The following is a 23,671-nucleotide window of genomic DNA, read 5'->3' on the forward strand; positions in this document are numbered from 1 at the left end:
AGGGGGCTACGGGCCGGGTCTGGGTTGGCGGGGGTGGGGGGTGGGGGGTGCACTCACCTTGCGGGAGAGTCTGGAGGGGCCCTGAGGCTTGGCTGGGCTGCAGGCTGACCAGCCCCTGTCTCTGCAGGTTGAGCAGGTGCTGCTGCTGCAACTGTTGCATTTGCAGGAGCTGCTGCTGGAAGGCCAGCTGCTTGTTCCCCAGTGCCTGGTGGGGGGCCCGAGGGGGCGGGCAGAGAGGGGTGCCATCAGCCTCGGGCACGCCCTCTGGCCCCCACCCTGCAGCCACCCCCTCCCAGGGCCTGTCAGCCCCCGGAGCTGTCGTAGTGGTGTCCGCAGCTGCAGCCTCTCTGCTCCCGGCCCAGCTTCCATAGGGCTGCATGCCTCCTCGCAGTAAACACACACACGCACGCACGCACGCACGCACGCACGCACGCGCCCGCGCGCGCGCAAACACACACAGCGGACCCAGACGCTCAGCACGACGCCCTCCTGCTCCCGCCCCCCTCCTTCCGCTGCCTCAGCTCCCCGCACCGCAGCTGTGCTCGCCTGGAAAGGAGGGGGGGGCTCTCATCACAATGATCGATGAGCCTGTCAGACTCCGGGGGCCACTCCCGCCTGGCGGGCACCCTTCCCACATGCCTGGGTGCCCCCCTTCTGCGCTGAGGAGGGGGCCTACCCCCTCCAGCTCCTCTCCTCTCCTGCTTCTTAGACACAGGGAATCAAAGAGTCTGACGGGACCTTAAAAGATCAGCATCAGCTGGTCATCGGGACCCAGGCCTGGGGGAGAGTCACAGCTCTCCTGTTCAGGCGCACACTTGCTCACTTGCTCGCTGTAGGTCTGGAGCTCTGCTCTCTCCCTCTGTCTCCCCCCCTCCCACACCATTCAGTTCTTCACACAGGCACTGACAAGTCAGCCCGTCAGCAAGTCTTTTCTGAGCCCCAGGAGCCAAGCCTGTCCTGGGTGCTCGGGAGGCAGGGACGTCGCTGGCTGCCTGCCTGCCCTGGGGGTGGGGGGTGGGGGGTGGGGGGCTGGCTATTCAATAAAGCCAGCCTAGAGATAATGCAGGGAATGCAACAATGACAAGACCTTGAGGGGGAGGCTGAGGGCGTTGGGAAATGACTGGGCGTCAGCAGGGCAGCCTTCTGGGAAGAGGCAACTCAGGACTTGGCTGTGGTTTGGCCAGGAGGGAGGCACATGTCTGGGACATGGAGGGGGAGCCCAGGGGCCTGGTAAGGAAGCTCAGGAGGCACTGTGGCCCAGGTGAGGCCGGGGATGTAGGCTGGGGAGTTCTCTGGAGGGGAAGGGCAGGATATTACAAGAAGTGGCAGAGGTTGGGGCAGGGTTGGGGGGAGCAGTGCAAGTGGTTTGCTGAGGGACTAGCAAACAGTGGGGGCAGGGGGAGGGGCCCTGAGGTGCTAAGTCACTAAGAGGCAAGTGGGCAGGAAAGGGCCAGACAAGGCAGCTGGTCATGAGCAAGGGCCACCAGATGCCCATTCTCATTAATCCGACAACACGAGGCAAGGAGAGAAGGACGGAGTGGGGATGAGGGCACGGAGAACTGTGTGCTGCGCCCCGCCCCGTTCCCATTCCCCCCCTGCCCCATGATTCCCTCCCAGCACTTCCTGATCTGTCTCCTATTCCCACAAGGCAATTCTCTCCTGGCCACTGTGGGACGCCCAGCCTCTGGCCAGGAGAGGACTGGGGCAGCGGTCCTTTGAGGGGGCACATCAGGCCTGTCCAAGCCCCTTACCTCTTTGGGTTGCTGCTTCCCAGCCTGCTGTTGGGTGAGGAGCTGTAAGTGGAGCTGCTCTTGCTGCTTCTTATAGTATTCCTGCAGCTGGGTGGGAGGTGGAGAGGGGCGGTGGGGTGGGGAGTGGGTTACCGTGTGCCGGGGCCTGCGGACCCCAGAACAACCCCAGCCCTGTCGTTATGGGGCTCCTGGAGGCAGAAGTAGGGAAGTCTCACTGGGGTGGTGAAAGAGACACCCTGCGGGGAGATGCCTGCTCTCCTCAGTCTGCTCTGAGGGTCCCCAGTAGGGCCTGGATGGGGAGGGAGTGGAGAAGGGAGAGGGGGCTTCACCCCACAGCTCTGAGCCCTCTCCTGCCTCTCTTTGGGTCTCCTGAATACATCACGACGAGGTGCCAGGATGTTCCAGTGCTTTGCCCTTCCCTGGGGTTCTGGATACAGAGGTGGGGCCGGCAAGAGGGGGAGCATGGGGGTACTGCTGTGGAAGAGGCCTGACCCCTGACCTTTCCCCAGCTGCCCTGGAGGAATGCAGATCAGTCCAGCCGGAGCAGTCTCTCAGGTTTCTGCCCCTCAGGTTTCTGCCCGGGCTTTGGCCAGCAGGGATGTTGGCAGTAAACAGGGTGGGAGATGGGAGGCCAGGGCCTCCCCTGCCCCACCCTCCCCTCTCCGACCTCCCAGCTGCCCTGGGGCCAGACTCACCTGCTGCAGCATGAGCGCCTGTTGCTGCTGGAGCAAGGCCTGCAGCTGTGGGGGCGACAGGATCTGCTGCATCTGTTGGGGGGTAAGCATCTGCGGCGACATCATGGCCACCGACACGGGCACCTGTGGGATTGGGCCCCATTAGCCTGCTCCCCACGCTCCCACCCACAGCATGGCAGTGTGGACCGGAGGGAGACGGCATGGGTTCAAATTCTAGCTCTGCCACCTACAAGCTGTGTGTCTTTGGACAAGTGATTTACCGCCCTGTTCTCCATGTCCTTGTCTCTGAAGGGAAGTAGCGCAGCGCCCACTTCTTAGGGCTCTCATGAGGCTTAATGAATGGATACTGAGAACAGAGCGGGTACACAGCAGGTGCCCATGAGGGTGGGCTGTTACGGCAGGAGGCACTTTCTCCAGAGCACCAAGAACAGACCCCAGTGACACCAGTCGGTAGAACCCATATCCATGCCTTACAGGCTTTCTCCCCCAGCGATGGGGACGGGCCACACCTAGCCATCCCCAGCTCTGGCTTGGTCCGTTCTGAGAGCCCTATCTCTGAGGCGGGCCTGGCCGGAGGGCAGTCTGCGGCCCACATGGCATGAGGACCTGGGCTTTGGCTCTGATCCCATACACGTCACATACTGTGGCACGGCTGTCTGGAGGGCACACACACAGGCCAGCGAGTGCCCGCCTGGGTGTATATAGGTTTAGTCAAGCCAAAGCGGGCTGGAAAAGAACACCAGGCAGGGAGTCAGGCGGCAGGCTGCTACTCCGAGCTCTGGACCGAATTTGCTGTGTGCCCTCCAGGGAAGTCACTTGCTGTCTCTGGGGTGTCGGTTTCCTCAAAGCCTAAACCAGGCACTGAACTACGAGAGAGATGACGCCTTCTGGCAGGAACATGCAGGATTCTCAGAGTGGAGCAGCTCTCTATCCCCTGCCCTGGCTTAGGCCTCTGGAGGAGGCTCAGAGAACCTAGCTACCAGCAAAAGGCTCCTGGAAAAGCAAGAACATCATTCTTTTTTCTGTCCCACCTCCCCGAAATCCCCGGGCTTTGGGCACTCACAGCCAGGGAGGCCCCAGTTGCAACACTGTCTTGTCCCGCTGTTTTGGCAGGACAGGTGCCCTGATGGGGCTCGGAGCCTGGCTTGTCTCATCTCCCCTCCCACTGCCAAGCCCTAGAAGTGCCCCCCGCCCCCCCTTCCCACACAGCAGGCACTCACTGAGTGTTTGCTCCGCTGAGCTGAAATACCTTCCCCAGCAGATCAGAGGCCCCTCTGCCAGCCCAGGGGTGGGGAGGGAGGGGTTCGGGCAGCCTAGTCAGGGAGGAGTATCCTGCAGAGACTTGTCCTGGGCAGGATGTGACAGGTTATATCCTCAGGGGACTTGTGGCCCCTGTCACCTCTCCCTAGCCTCATGGGTTCTTGGGCAGGGGAGGAGGAGCTGGTGCCCTTCCAGATCCCTGCCAGGGGCAGGACTCAGCCTCAAGCCACCAGTTAGGGAATCCCCTGGCAGAAGAGCAGCTGGGGAAGTGTAGCGGACCCAGGGACATCGGGGGAAGTCCCAGTGCCCCCAATTCTTCTTACACTCCACCCCGATAACTCGTGGCTGAGCCCCAGCCCTGGGCTTTTCTCCTTTATCCCAGCCAGCTCTGTGCCAACAGCCCTGGGAGGGGCATGCCCTAGCTCTTTAGCAGTGAACGCTCTGTGTGAATGAAGGCTCCCAGGGGCCTCTAATGAGGAACCTTAAGTGGCAGGGTTGGTATTCAAGCCCGGGTCTGTGAACTCCATGGCTCCTGGTGGTTTCCCTGTCTACACTGCCTTCCCTACCTCAGAGCAGATCTTGAGGAAGGTTAGGAAGCGTGGGTGGAAACTGAATTATCCAGGGAGCGGAGGGGTTCAGGAGGCTGGAAATCCAAAGGCCAAGCTCCCTTTTTACAACTGTATCTGGAGGAGACTCAGGAAAGCTAGGCCGTAGGGGTCTTCTGGTCCTCACTCTCGGAGGGGCCTGGGTGAGGGGGCAGACAGCGGCACAGACCCACACCCCTTGCGGAGCCAGCCTGTTTCCCTTGCTGGGTGCCCCTGAGACTGGGAGGCAAGGCTCAGCCGTCCTTTCTGTCCTCCTCCTCCTGTGGGGGTGCCCATCATGGTGGCACAGAGCTCAGAGTCCTGGATTTCTGAGTCAGGTGACCTAGGTTCGACAGGGACTGTTCTTTGAAATCAGCCCACCTCACCTTTTCCACCCAGACCACTAATTGCTAATTACATGCCTTTAGGCACTTGGCTAAATTTCAGAGCAAATGGGGGTGGGTCTAATCGTGGTTACTGTTTTACAGATGAGAAAACTGAGACCTAGAGAACTTAAATAACCTGGTCTGTCCCCAAAGGGACAGTGGGAATAGGGGTAAATGAAAGTGATTTGTAGGCCATTAAATTCTATGCAAATGTAGAGAAAACTTCTTTGTAAAACATTCTGGGTTTTCCTCTTTTCTTTTCTCCTCCTTTCCCTCTCCTGTCTCCATGACTTCTCCAACCCAAGAAGGCACCGCATGGCCAGCCGGGGTCCCTGAGGACCAGCACCCAGGGCCTGTCCTTCTCATCCTGGGAGGACTGAACTAGAGATGGACACAGCCCAGGCAGGGAGACAGACCAGACACCCGGGGATCTTTCCAGCCATAGGGCTGTGAGTCACGGTGAGTGGCATGCAAAAAAGGATGTGGCATTTCCTTCCTTGGGGCTTTCCTACTTGGACGCGGGGGAATGGAAGAGATGACCTTGGAAGGCCTCCCTGGCCCCTGCCATTCCTGCCAATTGGCCGAACAGCTGGCTGGAGAGGCGGCTGCAGAGATACAGACGGATTACCTTGTGTGTACTTGTCCACCGGGGCCCAGGGGGTCAAGAAAGGTCAGGGAGGTGGCTGCCGCATGCTGAGCTCCTGAGCTGGCTGACCCCATCCCCCCACGCCCCTTAGGGTTCTGAGAACTGAGTTGGAGCTCCCCTGGTGTCCCCGCTGACCCCTCTAGGATGTGCCAGGATAGACACCGTCAGCTTGTCAGCTCAGCAAGGCCCGTGAGTCACTGTCTGGAGAGTGGCCAAGGCAGCTAAATGCTTACTAAAGGCAGTGTGAGCCATGGGCTGAATGCCCACAGCTGCCTCCAGGCCCTCCCTCAGGGACCCTGCCCAGGCCCCTGGGTCCTCCACCCACCATGAGTACAGTGTGCTGGGCTGGGTGGCAGCTTACAGAGAGGAAGCTTGTCCGGGGGCTGAGGGTGGGGAGGCTGAGCACCGCACGGATGCAATTTGGTGCCAGAATCAAGGACCCAAACTCAAACTCTGAAGTGGGCTCTAGGGTCTTGGCTCAAGTGGGGAGACCAGGCTAGAGCTTGGTTTAGGTTAAACTCCCTTGTAGAAGACCAGAAGGAAGTCCTCAGACTAGTTCTGGGCTGGGGCTGCAGCAAGAAAGAAGTGATGGGGCACCAAGACGAATTTCCAGAAATTCTGGAAGGGTCAGCCTCAGGGGCGCTGAGAAGATGCTATGGATGCTGGGCAGAGCTAAGGGCCCTGGCCCTAGCCACCGTCCCTTCCGCCCCCTAAAACTCCCAGCTACCTTTGCTGCCTTCGGTAACTGACCTCTCCCTGCCTGGGGCACAGGCCTGGGCACAAACTAGGCCATCTCCCGGCTGGAGCTGGAGACTAACATGGTTCTAGAAACTTCTGAAGCTGGCTCCAGGAGAGGGGTGGTGAACACAGTTGGGAGGTGAGGCAGTCAATCCTGCCTTGCATTGGGGAGCAGAGCAGTGTCATGTGGGGGCCACCAGAAATAAGTGGCCATCTATCTTTCTTCATTAACCACTTTATTCACAGAGAAGCAATTTGTAGGCCCTGGGCCCCACTCAGGGACAGAAGCTCCACCTCCTTAGAGACTGTGAACCAAAGATGGGGATGAGAGGCAAGGAAGGTATCCATGGTTGGAAGAGGAAGAGGGTCAACCGTTGGAGCACCAGGCTCCTGGGGAAGTTCAGACACGGCCCCATGAACCCCATCTCCCTGAACCCAGAGCATCATCCGGCCGGGGCTCTGCACCTGGGGACTACCGGTGTTCACTGCTGTGCACAGTGTAGGCATTCAAGTCTAAATTCTGGAGCTAGTTGTTTGGGGTCAAATCCTGGCTCTGTCCCTTATTAGCTGTGTGTCTCTGGACAAGTGACCTAACCTATCTGGGCCAAGGTCTCCTCACCTGCAAGATGAGGCTAATAATAGCATCGCTAGACCCCACAGGATTGTGAGGATAAAGGGAGACAAATGACGCTTGTAAAGCACTTAACGTCTGCCCCATGGTAAGCACTCTGTAAATGCTGTTAGTTTCATTAGTACTGAGCAAGTATTTGATGAATGGATGAATCAGTCAATGATTCGGAGGAGGAAGCAAGGAGAGAGGAAGCCTGAGAAAAGGATCATTTGCTCTGTCTCTCTGACCAAAACCTCTGCCTCTTACTCTAAGCCATCCAGGGCTGATCTCATTTTGGGTGAGGGACTCTCCTGAGGAAGATTCCATAGCCTCCCTCCCCTTCTCAATTATTTCAGATTTCCTACCCCTCATAGGCAGCTGTAAAGTCCTTCTTGATGCCTGACCTGAGTCCCTCCAACTACCATCAAGCTCCTGCCCTCCTGCCTTGGGTCAGCAGGCCCTCTCTTGCTGGGGGAGCAGGAATGCTGCTCCCTGCTCTTAGAAGGGGGTGTGAGGCCGGGCCCAGGGTGAGGATGACTCAGAGCAGTAGCCTAAGGGCCATTTCAGACCCAGGGGAGATGGGGGCGTGGGGGGGATCCCTAATTCCAAGAGGCCCAGTCCTGACACCACATGGGCACGAGAACCTTCTACATCTTTCCAGCCTGAGAACTTTCTCTTCTTCCAATTATTAACCTTCTGGACTGGGTTCTCACTTCTCCACCCAGACCACTACCCATTTTGGTCCAACTGCTCCTCCTTGAGGGCTGTCTCAATAGGTTCAAGACTTCTAAAAGAGGTCCACTGCTCGGGCCCCACATCCGTCAGTCACCTTGAACTTCTTCAAACCATTTTCCAAACATTAAGCTTGTTTGACACAAGACTCAGATACTCCTCAGAGTCTGGAATCTGCCACTCCCCCACCCCACCCCAGGACAAAGCCTAGTCCTGGGTCCTTCTGGGAGCACCCAGCACCTCATCCCTGCTGTCCTCTTCACTTCCCTCCTTCCTTCAGCACCCCACCCCCACAAACTCCAGAGCTTCTCGCTCAGGATCGGGCTCACCCTTCCTCCCCTAGATAAACTTCCTTTCAAAGCCCTGCTTAATCCCCTCCCCAATTCCAAGCCTCCCCTGCTGCTGTGGGGAGGGGTGGGGGAGCGAGGAAGGAGGGCTGCATGGCCCAGGGGGAGGGGAGCTGGCTGCCCGGATCGTGACCCACCCGACTCAGACCGCAATTCTCCCAAGTTCTTTGTGACACAAAAGGTAAACAGAAGGCCCGGCTTCCCCACCCCCCCACCTCCCACAAATCTCCCCTCCCCCCAGCCAGCCAGATGGGCCGGCAAGCTGGGGGAAGGGAAAGGGGGAAAGAAGGGCAGATTGTGCAAAGGAAAACAAAAGAGACAGAGAGACACCAAGAGACAGGAAACTGGGGGAGACAGAGTTGGTGGGTGAGAGGTGGGGAGGGGGCATGTGGTGACCTCAGCATCTAAGAAAGAGCCCAGGAGAGAGGGACAGACCAAGTGACCCACTGGGATGGAGAAACAGAAACCTGAGAAGGGACGGGGACCCAGAGGGCAGAGCCAGGGAAGGGAAGCAAGCGGGAGGTACCCAGAGAGGGCGAGAGCTGAACGCAGACACAAACTCTGAGCCACACACACAAAGAGGCTGAGCACAGGAAGGCCTGGGCGATCAGGTGGAGACAAGAGAAAGTGAAGTTTCTTCACCGCACCCCTGCACTGACTGCATTTGCTTCTGGAAAGCTGCCTACTTTGTGGCACTGGGGACTGGCTAGAGCCATCCTCCAGCGGGCCCGTCCCCGTCCCCGGGGCCAAGACCACACTCCCCACCCGGCCTCCCTGCCCCCTCCTCACCTGCACGGCAGAGGCCGACTGCTTGCTGTCATTGTTGCCTGGGGAGCTCAGGCCGGAGGCCTGCTGCAGCAGGAACTGCCTGGCCACCTGGAGAGCCTGCAAGAGAGGGGCCGGTCAGCTGTCAGCGCAGGGCCTACCTGCTCCAACAATGGCCTGAATGGCCCAGAGGAGGCAGGGGGCCGTCAGGGGACAGTGCAGCATCCAGGTTTTAGGGAGAGTCTGGGGGCAGTAAGGGGGAGGAGGCCAGGCTAAGGTGGAAGGTCTCGGGGGTGAGTGAGAGGGTCACAGGGTCCACTTGGACCTGGCAGTACGGCTAAATGTAGGAGTCCCTGAGAGGAGCTGCCAGGGTGTGGGGATAAGAGCCTACAGGGGCCTCACTCTGGAACCTGAGAGGTTTTGTTGGGACTTAATGGGGGCAGCAAATGGAAGGGGCAGTGGCCACAAACGGATCCCAGGGGAAAGTACAGCAGATGGGACTCCAGGTACTAATACTAGGTACTACTTGCTGAGCATCTACTATGCGTCAAGCCCTTTACACACAAGATCTCATTGACTCCTTCCTGTGAGGCTGTGAGGTAGGGGTTATCAGTTTCATTCTACAGCTGAGGAAACAGTCTCCAGGAGGTAAAGTAACCTGCCCAGGATCACACAGCCAGGAGGTGTCAGAGAGAGGATCTGAGCCCAGGAAGCCTCGGCCAGGTGGCTGGTCTGGAAGCAAAGGGAGTAGCATTCACTTGGAGTCACTGCTCCCAGCTGAGGGGGATGAGGGGGGAGTGTCAGGGTCTGAGCACTGTGTGACTTTCTGAGTCTAGGGATCTGGGTGCAGGGCCTCATGGTACGGGGGAATTCGGTCAAGTCCTCAAGGGTGTGTCTGAACCTCCAGTGAGTAACTCCGACCTCACTGTGGTGGTCTGGGCTCAGAGGCCCCAGTGGCTTGGACTGGACTGGGAGTCAGCAGGGTCGTAGCAGTGGGAGGCGTGTGGAGTTTGTAGGGAGAGCAGCTCCAGCCCATCTGTGAGCCTGGAAGGTGAACAGTGAGAGGTCTGGTGGGAGAGTGGGGGGTCAGGGAGGGAGGCCCAAGAAGTTCTCTGTAAGGACGGCCAAGCCCTCCATTGCCCCACTCTGGGTCAGTGTGGGGTTCAGAGGCAGGGGATGTGGGGACCTGAACTGAATCCACATTCCAGGAGCACAAAACCTGTCTTCCCCCATGTTCCGCCAAGATCTCCTTTGGCATCCCAGGCAGTTGCATCCAGGCCTCTGGCAGGGCGCTCTGGCATCAGATAGGCCTGGGTTTGAATCCCAGTTGTGCTGCTGACCAGCAGTATGACCTTGGGCACGTTATGCTCTCCCTGTGCTTCAGTCTCTTCTGCAAACCCGGAACACTATCCATCTCTGAAACACCAGGGGGACGAAAGGACCCAAGCTTGGCACCAAGGTGGCATCGAGAAGTGTCCATTCCCTTCCCTTCTTGGGAATGTGGGTTCTCTCCATGGGCTCAGCCAGCCGGTGGCCAGCACGGCCTCCTGCCCAGTGTACCTATGTAATGAAGCGTGCTCATTGCGGCTCCCTCACCTCTGTCCACACACACACACACACACACACACTCGTGTTTGTCCTCACGTGGACTTCTGTTCTCTGACCTCAACACAAGCACCAACAAGGCAAAACCGTGTGCAGTGCAACACGGATGCACTCATACGGTCACCACCCTGCAAGTGCTCATGAGTGCCCACTGCATGTACACACATGCCCTTCGAAGCCCATTCTTCACTGTCATCGAATAGCCGAGCCGCCCCCAGCCTTGAATCTAGCTTCCCTTAGCGTGGTCTCCAAATACTCCCTGGTGTATCTGCGGGCATGTGGCCCCCAGAAGACCTGAAGCTCACATGAGCGTGCCCCTCACCAGCCCCCCAGATCCTAGGCCTTCCCCAGCCCCTCTTTCTTCCCCTGAACAAGTGGCCTGGGGTTTCTTCTCCAAGATTCACTTCAGAAAGTGGAAATCTGACCTCTCTGAGTCAAAAGGCTCTGAGAAGCTATGGCAAGGGGGAGAGGTGGTGAGGGAAGGAAGGGAGGTGGCCATGTGGTCATCAGGAAGGAGCCCCTGCCTCTAGGTGCTTGAGTGACCCCCTCCGGGTCTAATGAGTTGGACACATGCTCCTTGTCGTCCAAAGGTGGAGGTGTGGGGTAAAGAGGTAGGGGGCCAGAGGTCAGGGGGAGAACTGGGGGGAAGAGAAAGGCTTGGAGAAGCTGGCCAGCCCAGGTGACCCAGGGGTGGGGTTTCCAGGGGAAGTTGGGGGGAGGGGCCCGGGGAGCTGGATTCACTCCCCTCAGACTCTCTTACTTTGTGGTCCCCTGGAGCACAAAATTACAAGATTTACAGGAACAAATGACGGGCCTTATAGTCTTAATCTGTGACGGATCCTTTACTCACCCGCCTGCCCTCCTCCCACTCTGGGCCTTACCTCCCCAGCAGGCCAAGTGACAGAGAGCCCAGCCAAGGCCGGACCCTCCTGGGACGGCCCCCACTCACTTTTTCCTTCACGTTACTGAGCGCCTGCTGTGTGCCAGGGGCTGTGCTGGCTGCTGAGACACTCCCCCCCCCTCCCCCCCGGTCTGCCCCAGGGCCCCTCAGAGCCGGAGCCCAGAGAAGGTGGCGGCGCTGGCTGCCCCTGACCGGAGTCCTGAGGGGCGAGGTCCTCTGGTGGACCAGTGGGCCAGGCGGCTGAAGTGTGTTCCTGGCACAGCGACCCCCACTGCACAGAGGAGTGAAATGGCCCAGCAAGTCCAGAAGTTTCAAGTTTCAAGACCTTGAAGCAGGAGAAGCTGGAGGATCCCACAGGGGCCTGCAGGCACTTCATTCCTTCATTTGTTCACTTACATGTACGGCCGCCCACCATGCACAGGCCCTGTGCTTAGAGGCGACGGGAAGGTGACAGTGGACAACCCAAGGTCATTTTGTGTCATTTGCTTAAAGCTCAGCCCTGACCCAATTTAGAGTGGTTTGGGTACTACCGAAAAATCATGCTGCGGGTGCCCAGGAGTAAGGGTGATGGGCAGACCCTGGACCTGGGGTCCAAGCTCCCCTCCCTGGATGGCCTGGACATGACCCTGTCCCAGCATATTCCAGTGCTGCTCCATTCCCCACTCCACACCATTGTCCACATATCCAGACCCATGGCTGGGGACAGCACTCTGGGAGCGAGGGGGTCCCTCTGGCCCAGGCTGCCCTCCTCCAGGGTGGGTCACCCAAGGGATCAGGTAGGTCGGAGACTTGAGTCCTGTCCACCACTCCAACACACCAGGCCTCATCTACACCAGCTGCTGGCCCTGGGGCCTGATTACATCACCAGCCTGCCCACTGCTGAGAGACATGGGTGATGGTGGCCCCCACCCCAACAGAGCTAGCCCCACTTTCTCTGATGATGCCGACCAGGTCACAGCCCCCTTGAAAACACAGATGTTGTCAAATGCATCTGTGAGCCCCCTCCCCGGCCAGCAGCAGACAGCAGACTCATTTGTGCAATGCACTTTGGTCTACGCTGAATAGGGGAGGCAGGCCAGGTGGACAGAGTTCAAGAGCTGGTGTTTGTATAGGGCTACATCTTGTTGAAGCTTCACCACCTTGAGTGAGGCAGGGCCCGTGTCACGGTCTCCATCTTCTAGACAAGGAAACTGAGACCCCAGGTCCCATGGGCAGGAAATGGAGTGGACACCTCTGACTGCCCAGCCCCCCTGAACCCCTGCGGGGCCTTCAGGAGCTTGTGCATGGTCCCTCGAGGCCTGTGACTCTGCTCTCCCCTGAGCCTGAGTGCTTTCAGCTGTCTAGGGGTGAAGGGCAGGTAAGGGTGGTGCAGGCAGGCAGACAAGACCAAGATAGGAATCTTCAGAAAGCTGAGCTCAATGTCCTTTCCCTGAGGGCCAGAGACACCCAAATACAGCCTGGGGTGGGAAAAGGCATTTAGTATCCCACACCAAGGAGAAGCCATCAAGGAAACCCTAGGAGGAGGGAGGGAATGGGGGGGGGGGGGGTGGACCTCAGGCAGAATGGCAAACTGGGAGTCATCAGGCCTCTTAAATCCCCTCTCTCTACCCCTTGGACTCAAAACCTCATCTCCAGCTCTGTGGTTTGGGGAATAAGGGGGATAAGGTCCAGTGTTCCTTCAAAGGAGGCAGTACGAGGCCATTCAGTTCATGGACCCCAGTCAGAGATCTGGATCCAAGTCCTGGCTCCACCATATACTGTGTGACCTTGGGTAAGGTACCTCTCTGAGCCTCAGTTTCTTCCTCTGCGAAGTAGAGGAAGCCCTTGGTTCCCAGGGCTGTTGTGAAGAGCACAGGAGGCTCGTGGAGTACTTAGCACAGTGCCTGGCACCCAGTAGGTCCGGAATGGACACCAACTTTTGTCTTTACTATTAATCTGCCACCTTCCCTGGCAGCTCCCAGTTTTGTCCAGTGCCACCTGGCAGGACACGCTCATCAAACCCTCCCCCCCTCCCCCTCCAGCCCAAGAACTGTCTTGCTAATGAAGGCGAACTCTCCTCCCCCCCTCGTCCATTCAGAAGTCATTAGCAGGATCTCCACAATTAGGAACAAATGGCTTATAACGGATGGCATCCAGGGAGGGCGGGATGGAGGGGAATGAAGCCAGAGCTTGGAGGGCAACAGGGGCTGCTATGAAAAGAAAAACAAGTCTTGGAGCAGGAGGGTCTCTCGTCGTTGGCAGGATGAGACCACACCCTCATTTCTGTCTCTGAGAATTCAGGGGGGAGGGACCGGCATCCTCTTGATGGAGGCCAGGTGCAGGGCTGTTTACTGGTCCTTTCTGCAGGCTGAGGATTGCAAGGGCGGGGATGTGGTGCTCAGAGACTTGAGCTTGAAAAGGCTGAACTCTGAGAAGGAGCGGCAGACTCCCAAAGACCTGGTGAGCTGAAGTGTTGGAGGGCATCTAGTCTTGTGTTTTCTAAATTGCTGGTCATGATCTAATGGTGGGTAATAATAGCAATTTAGTGGGTCAAAAAAATAGGAACACACACAAAAGAAAGCATCAGAGTTATTAGGTAAGCATAAGCATTGTTTCATGAAACCGTGTGTTAGGGCTCCAAGTAAAATGTATCTCTTCGGGTGGATCTTAAGCTAAATGGTTTGTGAAATGTAGCTTTAGTTCACTTCATAGATGTGGAAATGATACAGAGAGGGACAGTGACCCGCCCAAAGTCACACAGTAGCAGAGGCAGAAGCTGAATCCCCTGGGCCTGACATGGGCTCTGTGCAGGGAAGAGGAGCCATGAGCGGCCGGGCAAGATGGAAGACCTTCTGGCAAATTCTGGTTTAATGTGGACTGTGGGGAGGGGCAGCCAAAATGAAATCCAAACTTCTTTTGCCTGCATCTAGCTAATTTTGGCAACTGAGATAGAAATTGTCTTGATAATTAATTTCAACTGGGCCTGGCTAGATTTAGGGGAAGGGGCACAGGAGGGCAATTGGGGAGGTGGTGGTTAGCCTATCCCAAACCTGAAAAGAGCCCCAGGAAAGCCCATCACCTGTCCCCGCCCCCCCCCTTACCCACAGCCATAGTGTGACTCTCTATTCATTTATCAATAATGCAGCGAGGATTTGTAAAGCCCCACAGGGCACTTGCACCATCCTAGCCTCTGGGGACGCCGAGTGTTTGCTTTAACAGGGATCAAGCTCTAACGGGATGAACCAGACACGAAAACAAAGACAAGCAGGCTAAGAAGAGATGGTGGTTAGCGTTACACCAAGCGTTACCCGGAGGACGGCTGGCTGCCTACTTAAGTTGTGGGGCCAGGGAAGGCCTTTCTGAGGAGACATTTAGGGTGAGGAGGGAACTCTTTCAGGGGACAGTATTCACGGTGGACAAAAGAGCTGGTGCAAGAGCCCTGAGGTGGGACTAAGCTTGGAGCATTATGAACCACCAAGGCCAGAGTGGCTAAGCTGAGTAGCCTGGGAGGAAGTCCCAGAGGCGAGCAGGAGCCAGATCACACAGGGACAAGGGTTTTCATTCTAGATTTCATTCTCTGCTTAAGAAAGAATTGCTGGAAGATTTTAAGCAGGCAGTGATATAATTAATCTCTGAGGGTAGATGCCTAACCCACAGCTAGTAAACAGCAGGTGCCTAATAAGGACTTGTTGATTTGAATTAAACAGGAAACACTTCTCTGTCCACTGCTTGAAATGCAACTCCTCTGAGGCCTGAGAGTGGAGGGAAGGGGCCCAGGGAGAAGGATCAGAGGTCAATGGCCCCAACCACTAAAGGTACTGACCTGGGGAGATCCAAGTTCTCGACTAGCTAGGCTGTCCTCCAGCAGAGACATAAAAAATGAAATGACACAGAAAAGGGGGGCAAGGAGGATGGGGGAGAGGAGACCATAGAACCCCCAAAGTGATTCTACACCTTTTTCCCTTGCAAAAAAAAAAAAAAAAAAAAGCTTTTTGGAAAGGCTGTAAATTTTTTTTACACCAACCTCGTAAAAATGACATCGCCGCATTCTCAAATTAGAACCATTAAAATGAAAACCAGCAACGCACTGATACAGGCAGGCCCACGTGGGTGGGAGACTCAGAGCCTGGGTGCACAGCTGGGTTTCAGGCCCCCTTCCCCTCCAGGTCCCCATCACCTCCTGGGGAGGGCCTCACCCTACTGAAAGAAAAGGGAAGAGTCCAGAAGGTGTGAGACCAGAGAGGAAGAGTAGAGTCTGGAGGCATGAGTCCCAAGGAGAAACGAGCCCCTGACCTGAGGACCAAAGACCACTGTTGACAGTGTGTGTGAGGTGGGGGTGTGTGTGCTAATTCACCCCAGAAGCCTCCCCTTCCCACCCCATCCCCCTAAGTAGCTTGGGCAGAGGAGGGCCAGACACGGGAGGAAAACAAAAATGTCTTCCATTCTTCTTTTCCTCCATGCCCTGACATCCCCCCCATCTCTTAGAGGGGGTGAGTTAAAAGCCCATTAATGTGCAGAGCCCCCCAACCCCTTTGAATGTCCTCACAGGATGTGAACAGGATGGGATTTGGCCCCGGTTGTCACAGCAACTGCGGTGGGAGTGCCCAGACGCTAGGCAACCCTCCTGTGACCCTCCCTGACCTGTCACCCCCCGAAACCTGAGGACAATGGAAGTGCGGGCTCTGGAGGCCCAGGACGCCTTTCAGTGTGGCCGCCAGCAGCCCTGCTAGCCCCCATCCCGCCTGGCCCAGCCCTCTGGCCCCAAGACTGGCTCTCCTGGGCCAGAGCAGCCAAGCCCTGTCCCCCAGGCCGCTCTAGGCCCGCCACCTCCCACACTCGTCCCGGCCCTCACTGCTCCCCATCAGAGCCCAAAGGGTTTCTGCGCAGTCCCTAGGGAAACCCCCCCCGGGGGGTACATTTCATCCAGGTGAAATCAGATTAGGATAAAATGCGAGGCCAACCTTCAAAGAAAAAACCCATCAGAGGGAAAACAGGGGAGGAAGGAGCAATGAGGAAGGAGACTTTGCTCAGTAAAGGAAGGGGATGGGTGGGTAGCTGGCATGTCTGCTGGGTCCAGGGTATTCTTTAATAGCAGCTGGGGATCATCAACCCCAGCTGGCCTACGGGGAGCCCGGTGTAAATAAGGTTCAGTGCATGCTTGCTGAGTGAATGCGCGCTCCAAGGCCTAGTGCACCGTGAGCCTTCTTTTCCCGTAAAGGGGTGAGAGACTGGAGACCCGGTGAAAGCCCGAAGGACAGTGTGGAGGCAGTGGGGCTCAGCAATCAGGGGCTTGAGAGGAGGGAGCCAGAAGCAGGGGGTCTTGGCTGCTGAGGGGGCAGCCAGCTGGGGACCCTCTCTCTAGTCAGACGGGGCCTGGCTGCCAAGCCATGTCACCCCCCACCCCCACCCCCAGCCTCTGTTTGAACAAGCTCCCGGCCTGCTGTTGCATGGAAACGGGTGCTTGCTCTTGTTCCAAAGTGATGCAGCCTCCCTCTTCGGCACTGTTTGTTTCAGCCTCAAGTCCTGTCACTGGTCTGACTTCTGACTTGCCCTGTTTATCTCCCTCCTCTCTGTCAACTCATTACTCCCAAAGGCCAAGCCTGCATTTCCAGGGCTTGTTTACCCAGAGTGGAGGGACAGAGACCAGCAGATGGACGGAAAGAGGGAGAGGGGCTTGGAGGCCCAAGGAGGCCCAAGGAGGAGGAATGGGAGCAGTGCACAGCCCGCACACCTGCCCCCAACCTCCCTCCTCTAGAGTGGCGACGTAGGGCCTGCGGACAGTGTTGCTTTCCACTGCTTTCGTTTGTCTAAGGGCTTTTAGGGCTGGGAATGGAGTGCTCTCCCACACTCACCAGTGAACGTTTATTTAGCACCTACTACGTTCCAGGACTCACTCCCTCCATTTCCCACAGGGAACTGTGTGACAAGGGAGGGTAGTGGCCAAAACAAGGCTGTGCTGAGCTCCAGTCCAGGAACCGGGAGACCTGAGGTCACCAAGCCCAGTCAGTGACCCCTCATCTGCAGAATGGGAATAATAACACCCACTTCCCAGGGCTGGCCAGGTGATTAAGTGACCCGTGTATGAGAAAGACCCAAAGCACCAAACTGAGAGAAGGTTATTTGTTTGTTTGTCCTCGAAGGACTTTCTGATTGGGGCTGAGGGGAGGAAGGAGGAACCCACCGGGCCAGGCTTTCTTTTCTACAGTTAACCTACCCCGCAAATAATAAGGAACATTTGTCGTTGAGGGTACTGGAAAATGTTACCCCTGAAGTTTTCCCCCAAAGCCTGGCTCATAGACTGGGGCTGGAAGGACGGGCCACAGACTTTCCTGTTAATGGAAAAACTTATCATTTTAATTTTGCGGGGTTCTTTCATAGTTCGGAGCCAACAGGACCTTTTTTAAATCTCAAATACTTTCCTTGGCTCTAGGCACCAGGCCTAGAGTGAGCCCAAATGGGTAAAACAGCCCTCCGCCTGCCTCCAAATCTCCACCCCAGTTTATTTGTGAAACAGATATAGGATTTTCCAGGCCTTTGGGATATTCCCCAAAACAAACAGGAATAACTAGAATGTGGAATATAGACGGCAAAACATGGCTTGTGTGCAATGCAGAGCGAAGAAACCCGATCAGTACAGAAAGTTCTGTCTCTCCCCACCCATCTCCCAGTTATACAGATATCTATGTTCACTCTGCAGTTGAATTGTTTAAAAGACACTTTCCAGTGTTAGTAGTTCTCCCCACCCCGTCCCATCCCCCACCACATTCAAAATCTTTCCTAGCCCGGTGTGCACAGAGGTGGGGGAAGGGAAGAGGTGGTTATAAAAAACGGGTGGCCTTGGAGACTTCTGGTGGGGTGTGTCTTGTTATTATTTTCATAAAGGGTAGAATTTGGCCCTTTGACCTTCTGTCCCCAGTAGATGTCACAAACTCTGTGGGTCTCTTCCCCAGAGATCCTGCCTATTGGGAAGGCTTGGGAGATGCCAGCAAACTCCCAAGGGCTATCTCCCCAGGGAAAGGTGACAGGTCTCCACAGTCCGTAAGAGGAAGTGATTTCTAAAGTCCTCACTTCTGTCAGCATCCACATGGGCCATTTGGTGTGTGAAGAGACTTCACGCTCAAATTGCACCTGATCCTAAAAAGCCCATACTTTAGGAATCGGGGAGACCAAGGCTCAGGGAGGCTCCAGGACTTGGCCAAGGTTGCACTGCTGGTTAAGGGGCTGGCTGAGACTTAACCCGGGTTGGTTCAGTTTCTGTGTTGGTGGTGGCTGACCAACTCCGGGCAGGGCGCTGGGCTTCGGACGGTGCTGCTCCGAGTCTGACCTCCTGCTCTGCAGAGTGTGGTGGGAAAGGGCCCTATAAGGGGCTATGGATCAGGGGAGGAGCCTCAGGGTAAGCCTGGGAGAGAACATGAGGGCAAGATGGGTATACACATCTGTGCACATTTGAGGCAGGGGTGGGGGCGTGCGTGGGGATGCATGCAGGACCTGACTGTTCCGCATTCTCAGTACAGCCCCCAAGGGGTAGTGCCACCAGCGAGCGTGGGGAGCAGTCAAATAAGAGGAGGAGAATCCCAAGGCCAGGGCTGGCTGGGCCGGTTCTCCTGAACTTGTCAAGCATGTGATTCTCCCTTTTTCCAGGGGTGGGGCCGTGGGGCCAGAACCTGGGGCCCCTGCTCTGTCATCACCCAACCAGGCTCCCCACCCCGGGGCCTCTCAAACTTCAGTGGCTGGTCTTGAACTCCTGAACTCTGCATCTTAGGGTGGAATGATGGAGGGGAAAAAAGAGAAGGAGGAGGCAGACAGGGATTCCCAGTCTGACCCCTAAAAATGGAGGCCTGTCATCACCTCCTGCTCTTGGCCTTTTCCTAGCTGCTTTGGACTCTGGTGCCTAGAAGTTTAATTTCTTCACAGCTTGGATTAGGGGCCCAGGCAGAGATGGCGGCGGGGAATATTTTACAATACAAATAAAGTGAAGATACCCCTGTATACACAGCCCCTTCCTCCAAAGAACATGCACCCTAGAGAGTGGTCTCCCTGTCGCAGCCCTGTTAATTTAGCCAGTGTGCAGGAGGAGAGCCCAGGCCACCACCCACCTCAGACACACACTCTCAAGCCTACTGCCCGGGGTGTCTCTTTTTGTGGGCATTTCTGAGGCTGTTCCAAGCTCCCCGACCTCTGGGCCTCCTGGGTCCCACTTCTCTCTCCTGGGAGCACGGCTCCCCGCCCCCCTTAGGTGGCCACTGGAATGGGAGGGCGCAGAGGGCGTCCCTGGAGGCTGGACCTTTTCAAGAGGGTTAAAAGTGAGGCTGCTTGGCAGGAAGCCAGTGACCCGCCTTGCCAGGAAGAGAGTGGGACGAGGCCCGGCCGCCCCTCTCCTCCTCCAGGATGCTGGGGAGGGGCGCCTGCTCCTACCTGTTGCTGCTGGAAGTGCAGCAGCTCCGCGGGGCTCATCTCGCCGTTGCTGTCTGCTCCGGCCGCCGAGTCCCTGCCCGTGCCGCCGCCGCCAGCGCCCGCTGCCCCGGCCCCGCCGCCGCCGCCATCCGCCTGCCCAGAAATGCTGCCCACGCCGTTCTGACCAGAGGGAGCCGACCTGATTGTCTCCGAGGCGGATTCCACCATCATGTCGCTCTAGCGGGACCTGGAGGGGGGAGGAGAGACATGGGGGAGGGGCTGAGGCTCAAGTCTGGACGCGGTCTCCCCGGGGCAGCCACCGAAGCCCCCGCCCCACCAACAAAAAGCCCCTCAACCACCAAACAACACACCACCACCGCTTAACACCCCCATGTTCCCCCCAATCCCGTCTTAGGGTATCTCTTCCTCCTCAACTTCCTGGAAGCGGCTCCTGGGACCCCTCTTGGGCTGTGGGCCCCCTCCCAATGTCATCCTCTCCCTAGGCTCGGGGGAAGGGGCAGGTCCTCCCCCACATTTCCTGGACTTCCAGGGGACCTTGGCAGGGAAGGGGAGGAGGTGGTATCTTCACCCCTGCCCCTGGGGAGGCTGGGGCGGGAAACCCGTGTTGGCCTCTCCCTCCAGGCTAGGGCCCTGGGGAAGCTAGGGTCGGGCTAGGCTATCAACCTGCTAGGATATAGAAGGGCAGAGGAGCTATTCACTGGGACCAACCATATTGCTGAGCCCCACCCCCACCAGTAATGACCTGTGTGTGTGTTCCCCATAGATAGAGACTTCCCCCAGGGCAGGGCCTCCTTATAGGGTCTCCTTCCCCAGGACCCAGAAAGGCTCTAATCCACATTCGTTCCACAAATGTGGTTGCCCTTTGCTCAGCACCTACTGGGAGCCCCTCAGCTGGGCCGGGAGCTGCCGGTGAAGGCAGCCAATGGTTCCACTTCTCTGCCCTGCCATTCTTTTTTTTTTTTTTTTTTAAGATTTTATTTATTTATTCATGAGAGATAGAGAGAGAGGCAGAGGCAGAGGGAGAAGTAGGCTCCCCACGGAGCAGGGAGCCCGATGTGGGACTCGATCCCAGGACCCTGGGATCATGACCTGAGCTGAAGGCAGACACTTAACCGACTGAACCACCCAGGCGTCCCTCTGCCCTGCCATTCTAAAGCCCTCAGCCCAGCACCTGGCCAAAAGCAGACACTCCATAATATTTACTGTTTCTATAAGTACCATGATGCCTTCTCATAAGGATGGTGCGAGGTAGTCATTATCATCCTGATTTTACAGATGGAAAAACTGAGAGTCCAGAGAGTTCAGGGCAAAGAGTCAAGGCCTGAATCCTGTGCCCTCCCTCCCTCCCCCAGCTGCTTCTCCAGTGGTGGACACATTCCCAGAAAGAGAGGGTATGTTTGGAACGGTCAAAGGTAGCCAGGAGAAGGCCTGAGCTTCCTTCTACCACTCAAGGAGGTTCCAACATCTGCTATGCAGGGGTGCAGTTGCGGGGTGTGTGTATACAGGGCTGCTCTCTAAGTCTGGAGTGTCCCCAGTCCCCAGCTATCCCCAAAGCCAGAGCCCCTTGAGAGGAACATGGACTGCAGTCAAAAGGGACCTGGTTGGTACCCACCACTGATCTTTGACATGTGTCTTAAACTCCCTAAACCTCAGGGCGCCTGGCTGGTTCAGTCAGAAGAGCATGTGACCTTTGATCTCAGGGTAGTGAGTATGAGCCTCATGTTGGGTACAGAGATTACTTAAATAAATTAACTTAAAAAAAAACAACTACCTTCCCTAAACTTTAGTTTCCTTGTCTGTAGAAGCAATTAATCTTAGCCTCTTGGAGTCCTGTGAGGAGTAAATAAAACAGCACATGTAAAACCACCTTGCATCACGTAAGCTCCAATCCACCCCTTCTCCACCTGCCCTATTCGTAAGGGTGAAGACTCTGAGGCTCCGAGAGGCCCAAGACTTGGCCCAGATCACACAGAGATCGAGGGACCTACGGAAGCCAGCCAGTGTTCGTTCGTTCTTCCCTTCTTGATCCCCTTTTGGCCTAGGCAGACCCAGGACTGCAGGGTCTCCCAATAGGCAGTTGATGAGCAGATCAGAGAGCTGCTGGGAGAGACTGGATTATTTCCCTAGTTCCTTCCCCAAGGTGGCCGCTCCCAAGAGCATCTCCCTCTTGCCCGGAAATTCTCTCCCTTCACTCTGGAAGAACTCTCTTCCCTCCCTTGGCTGTGCCACTTGCTGTTTTTGTCCCTGCTGGAAGCAGAGTTGGGAGGAGTGTGAGGGCCTGGGGGCTTGTAAAGGGGACAGAGAGGTGTTAAGGGTCCATGGGCAGCCCACCGGTCACGTGTGCTCCTGTGCCCCTCTCCCTCTGTGACCCCAGGTGTCTTTGTGCTAATGGCTTGATCTGTGTGGCCCCCTGGGCAACCCTATGCTGCTAGGGTGTCCCGTGTTTATGCGTTTCTGTGTTTCCAAGGGCTTGTCCCCCAGCTGCCGCTCCCACTCCTGAGTTCTGAGAGGAGGTGGGCCAGGGCGAGGGTGAGGTTGGGGGCGATGGTTCGGAAGAGATTGAGCACTTGGGCCCAGGCCTTAATGGCCGTGTCAGCCTGAGGGCCAGTGGCTGCCAAATGATGGATGGGGTGGGCGCCATCCTCCACCCGTCAGAGCACAGGGCCCCAACCCCCTCCTCTGAGCCACCCACCCCGATCCCCGCCAGCAGCCTACAGAGCACCTTCCCCCACTCAGGCTGGGGCCCCAGCTACACATAAGGGGGATGGGGAGACAGCAGGGGCCCACTCTGCTCCCTCTCCCCCAACCCTGGCCCTGCTGGGGGTGGAGAGCAGCTGCCTGCCTTGATTCCAAGTCTAGCTTCTCTGAGATCTGAGAACTCCTGGGCCCCAGGGGGACAAAGACCAGAGCCTCAGGGGTATGTGTGTGTGCACCGGAGAAAGGAAAGAGAACCCAGCAGTTACTTCCCTGAGGTAAGGGACGGTGCCCCCCTTCCAACACTCACACACACACCATAAAGTTGTAGATCAGACAGTAAGTTTGGAAAAAGGGAGAAGAAAGGAAGGAGGCTGCAAACAGAGGTGTCCCTTTCTTTTCTGTCTTTTTATGGGGGGTACAGAGAGACACCCAGTGAACAACATAATTGCTGCAATGTGGTGTGTAATAATAGCTATTCAAGGGCCGATCATTCATATTAAACAGGGTGAAGCAAGCCTCTCATTTGCATGCTTGAGATTATATGCATTTGAAAAGTCATTTCCGCAGGGTGTATGAATGGCATTAATTCCCATGTGGCATGCTCTGCCCTCTCCTGGGGCTTTCACCTCCTTCCTCACTCCCACCCGCCCCCCAACACGCATCCAAACCTGCACGTGGTCCCAGGCATCTCCACACTCTTACCTTCTCTGCCCTGGGACACCTGCCCTCTGAGGATGAGCATACCAGCAGCCTCACGCCTCCTGCCCATCTCTCCCCTGGGTGTTGCGATAGCACTGGGGTGTTCTCTGCCCTGTGGGTGCTCAGGCTCTGGGGGCCGGGGCAGCCAGGCCCTGGGGTGGAGTGCTGGAGGCAGGCCTTGATAGCAGTGCCCTGAGAACCTGGACCCTGGCTAGGAGAAGGCAGGGGCCTGAGCTCAGCCACAACCAGCTGTGAATCCTCTGCCTTCCTCCTTGGGGCCTGTTTCCCCATTTCTACATGGAGAGGTGGTCCTGGAGGTCTTTTCTGAGTTGGAAAGCTCCAGGAGTAAAACTCCCTAGTCCCAGCATGTGCACATGAAGCCACAGCATTCTAGTGGCCGGTGGGAGCCACCAAGGGCCCATCTGAGTCACGGCTGTGGTCCCTTGCCCAAAGGGCTCCACCTAATGTGGACCTGAGCTGCCTCCTCTGGGACTGGGGTGGGGGGGCACCCTCCAAGAGACCCCTCCTCCCTTCACTCCTGCCCCCACCCCCTCTCTCCACACACTCCTGCAGAAGAGGAGAGCTCGGGGAAGGAGACCATCTGGTTTCAAGCGCCAGCTGTGTGACCTTGGGCAAGTCACTGCCCCTTGCCCAAGTCACCTGGTTGGTCTTCCTTCATACAGCACGTCAGGAGGGGGCAATTAGGTCTTTCTAGGATTCGCTAAAATTGAGGCCCTCATCCCACACCCACCCCAGCCTTCCCTGACCCCTCTTCTACCACGTGATGGGGACAGGGGCAAGTGACTGAGGCCGAATTGTTTTAGGTGGTCTAGGATTTCTCTCCGGGGCTCTAGTCCCGCC

At 56.9% G+C, this 23,671-nt stretch overlaps 1 protein-coding gene across 2 annotated transcripts in view; it reads right to left on the minus strand.

Moving 5' to 3' along the window:
• The window catches only part of FOXP4 (forkhead box P4), a 32,966-nt gene extending 11,753 nt beyond the window's left edge, over positions 1-21,213 (minus strand). The window contains exons 1-6 of one of the 2 annotated variants that reach the window (XM_044917686.1): positions 21,186-21,213; positions 19,415-19,640; positions 8,539-8,634; positions 2,447-2,569; positions 1,752-1,838; positions 58-205 (exon numbers count right to left, since the gene is read on the minus strand). In XM_044917686.1, the coding sequence (XP_044773621.1) occupies positions 58-205; positions 1,752-1,838; positions 2,447-2,569; positions 8,539-8,634; positions 19,415-19,624 (664 nt within the window). In that variant the 5' untranslated portion in view covers positions 19,625-19,640; positions 21,186-21,213. The remainder of the gene's footprint in view (positions 1-57; positions 206-1,751; positions 1,839-2,446; positions 2,570-8,538; positions 8,635-19,414; positions 19,641-21,185) is intronic. The other variant, XM_044917687.1, reaches the window with a different exon arrangement.
• Between the last annotated feature and the right edge of the window lie 2,458 nt (positions 21,214-23,671).

Source organism: Neomonachus schauinslandi, chromosome 8 (genome assembly GCF_002201575.2).
Source record: "Neomonachus schauinslandi chromosome 8, ASM220157v2, whole genome shotgun sequence".
Lineage (NCBI taxonomy): Eukaryota > Metazoa > Chordata > Mammalia > Carnivora > Phocidae > Neomonachus > Neomonachus schauinslandi.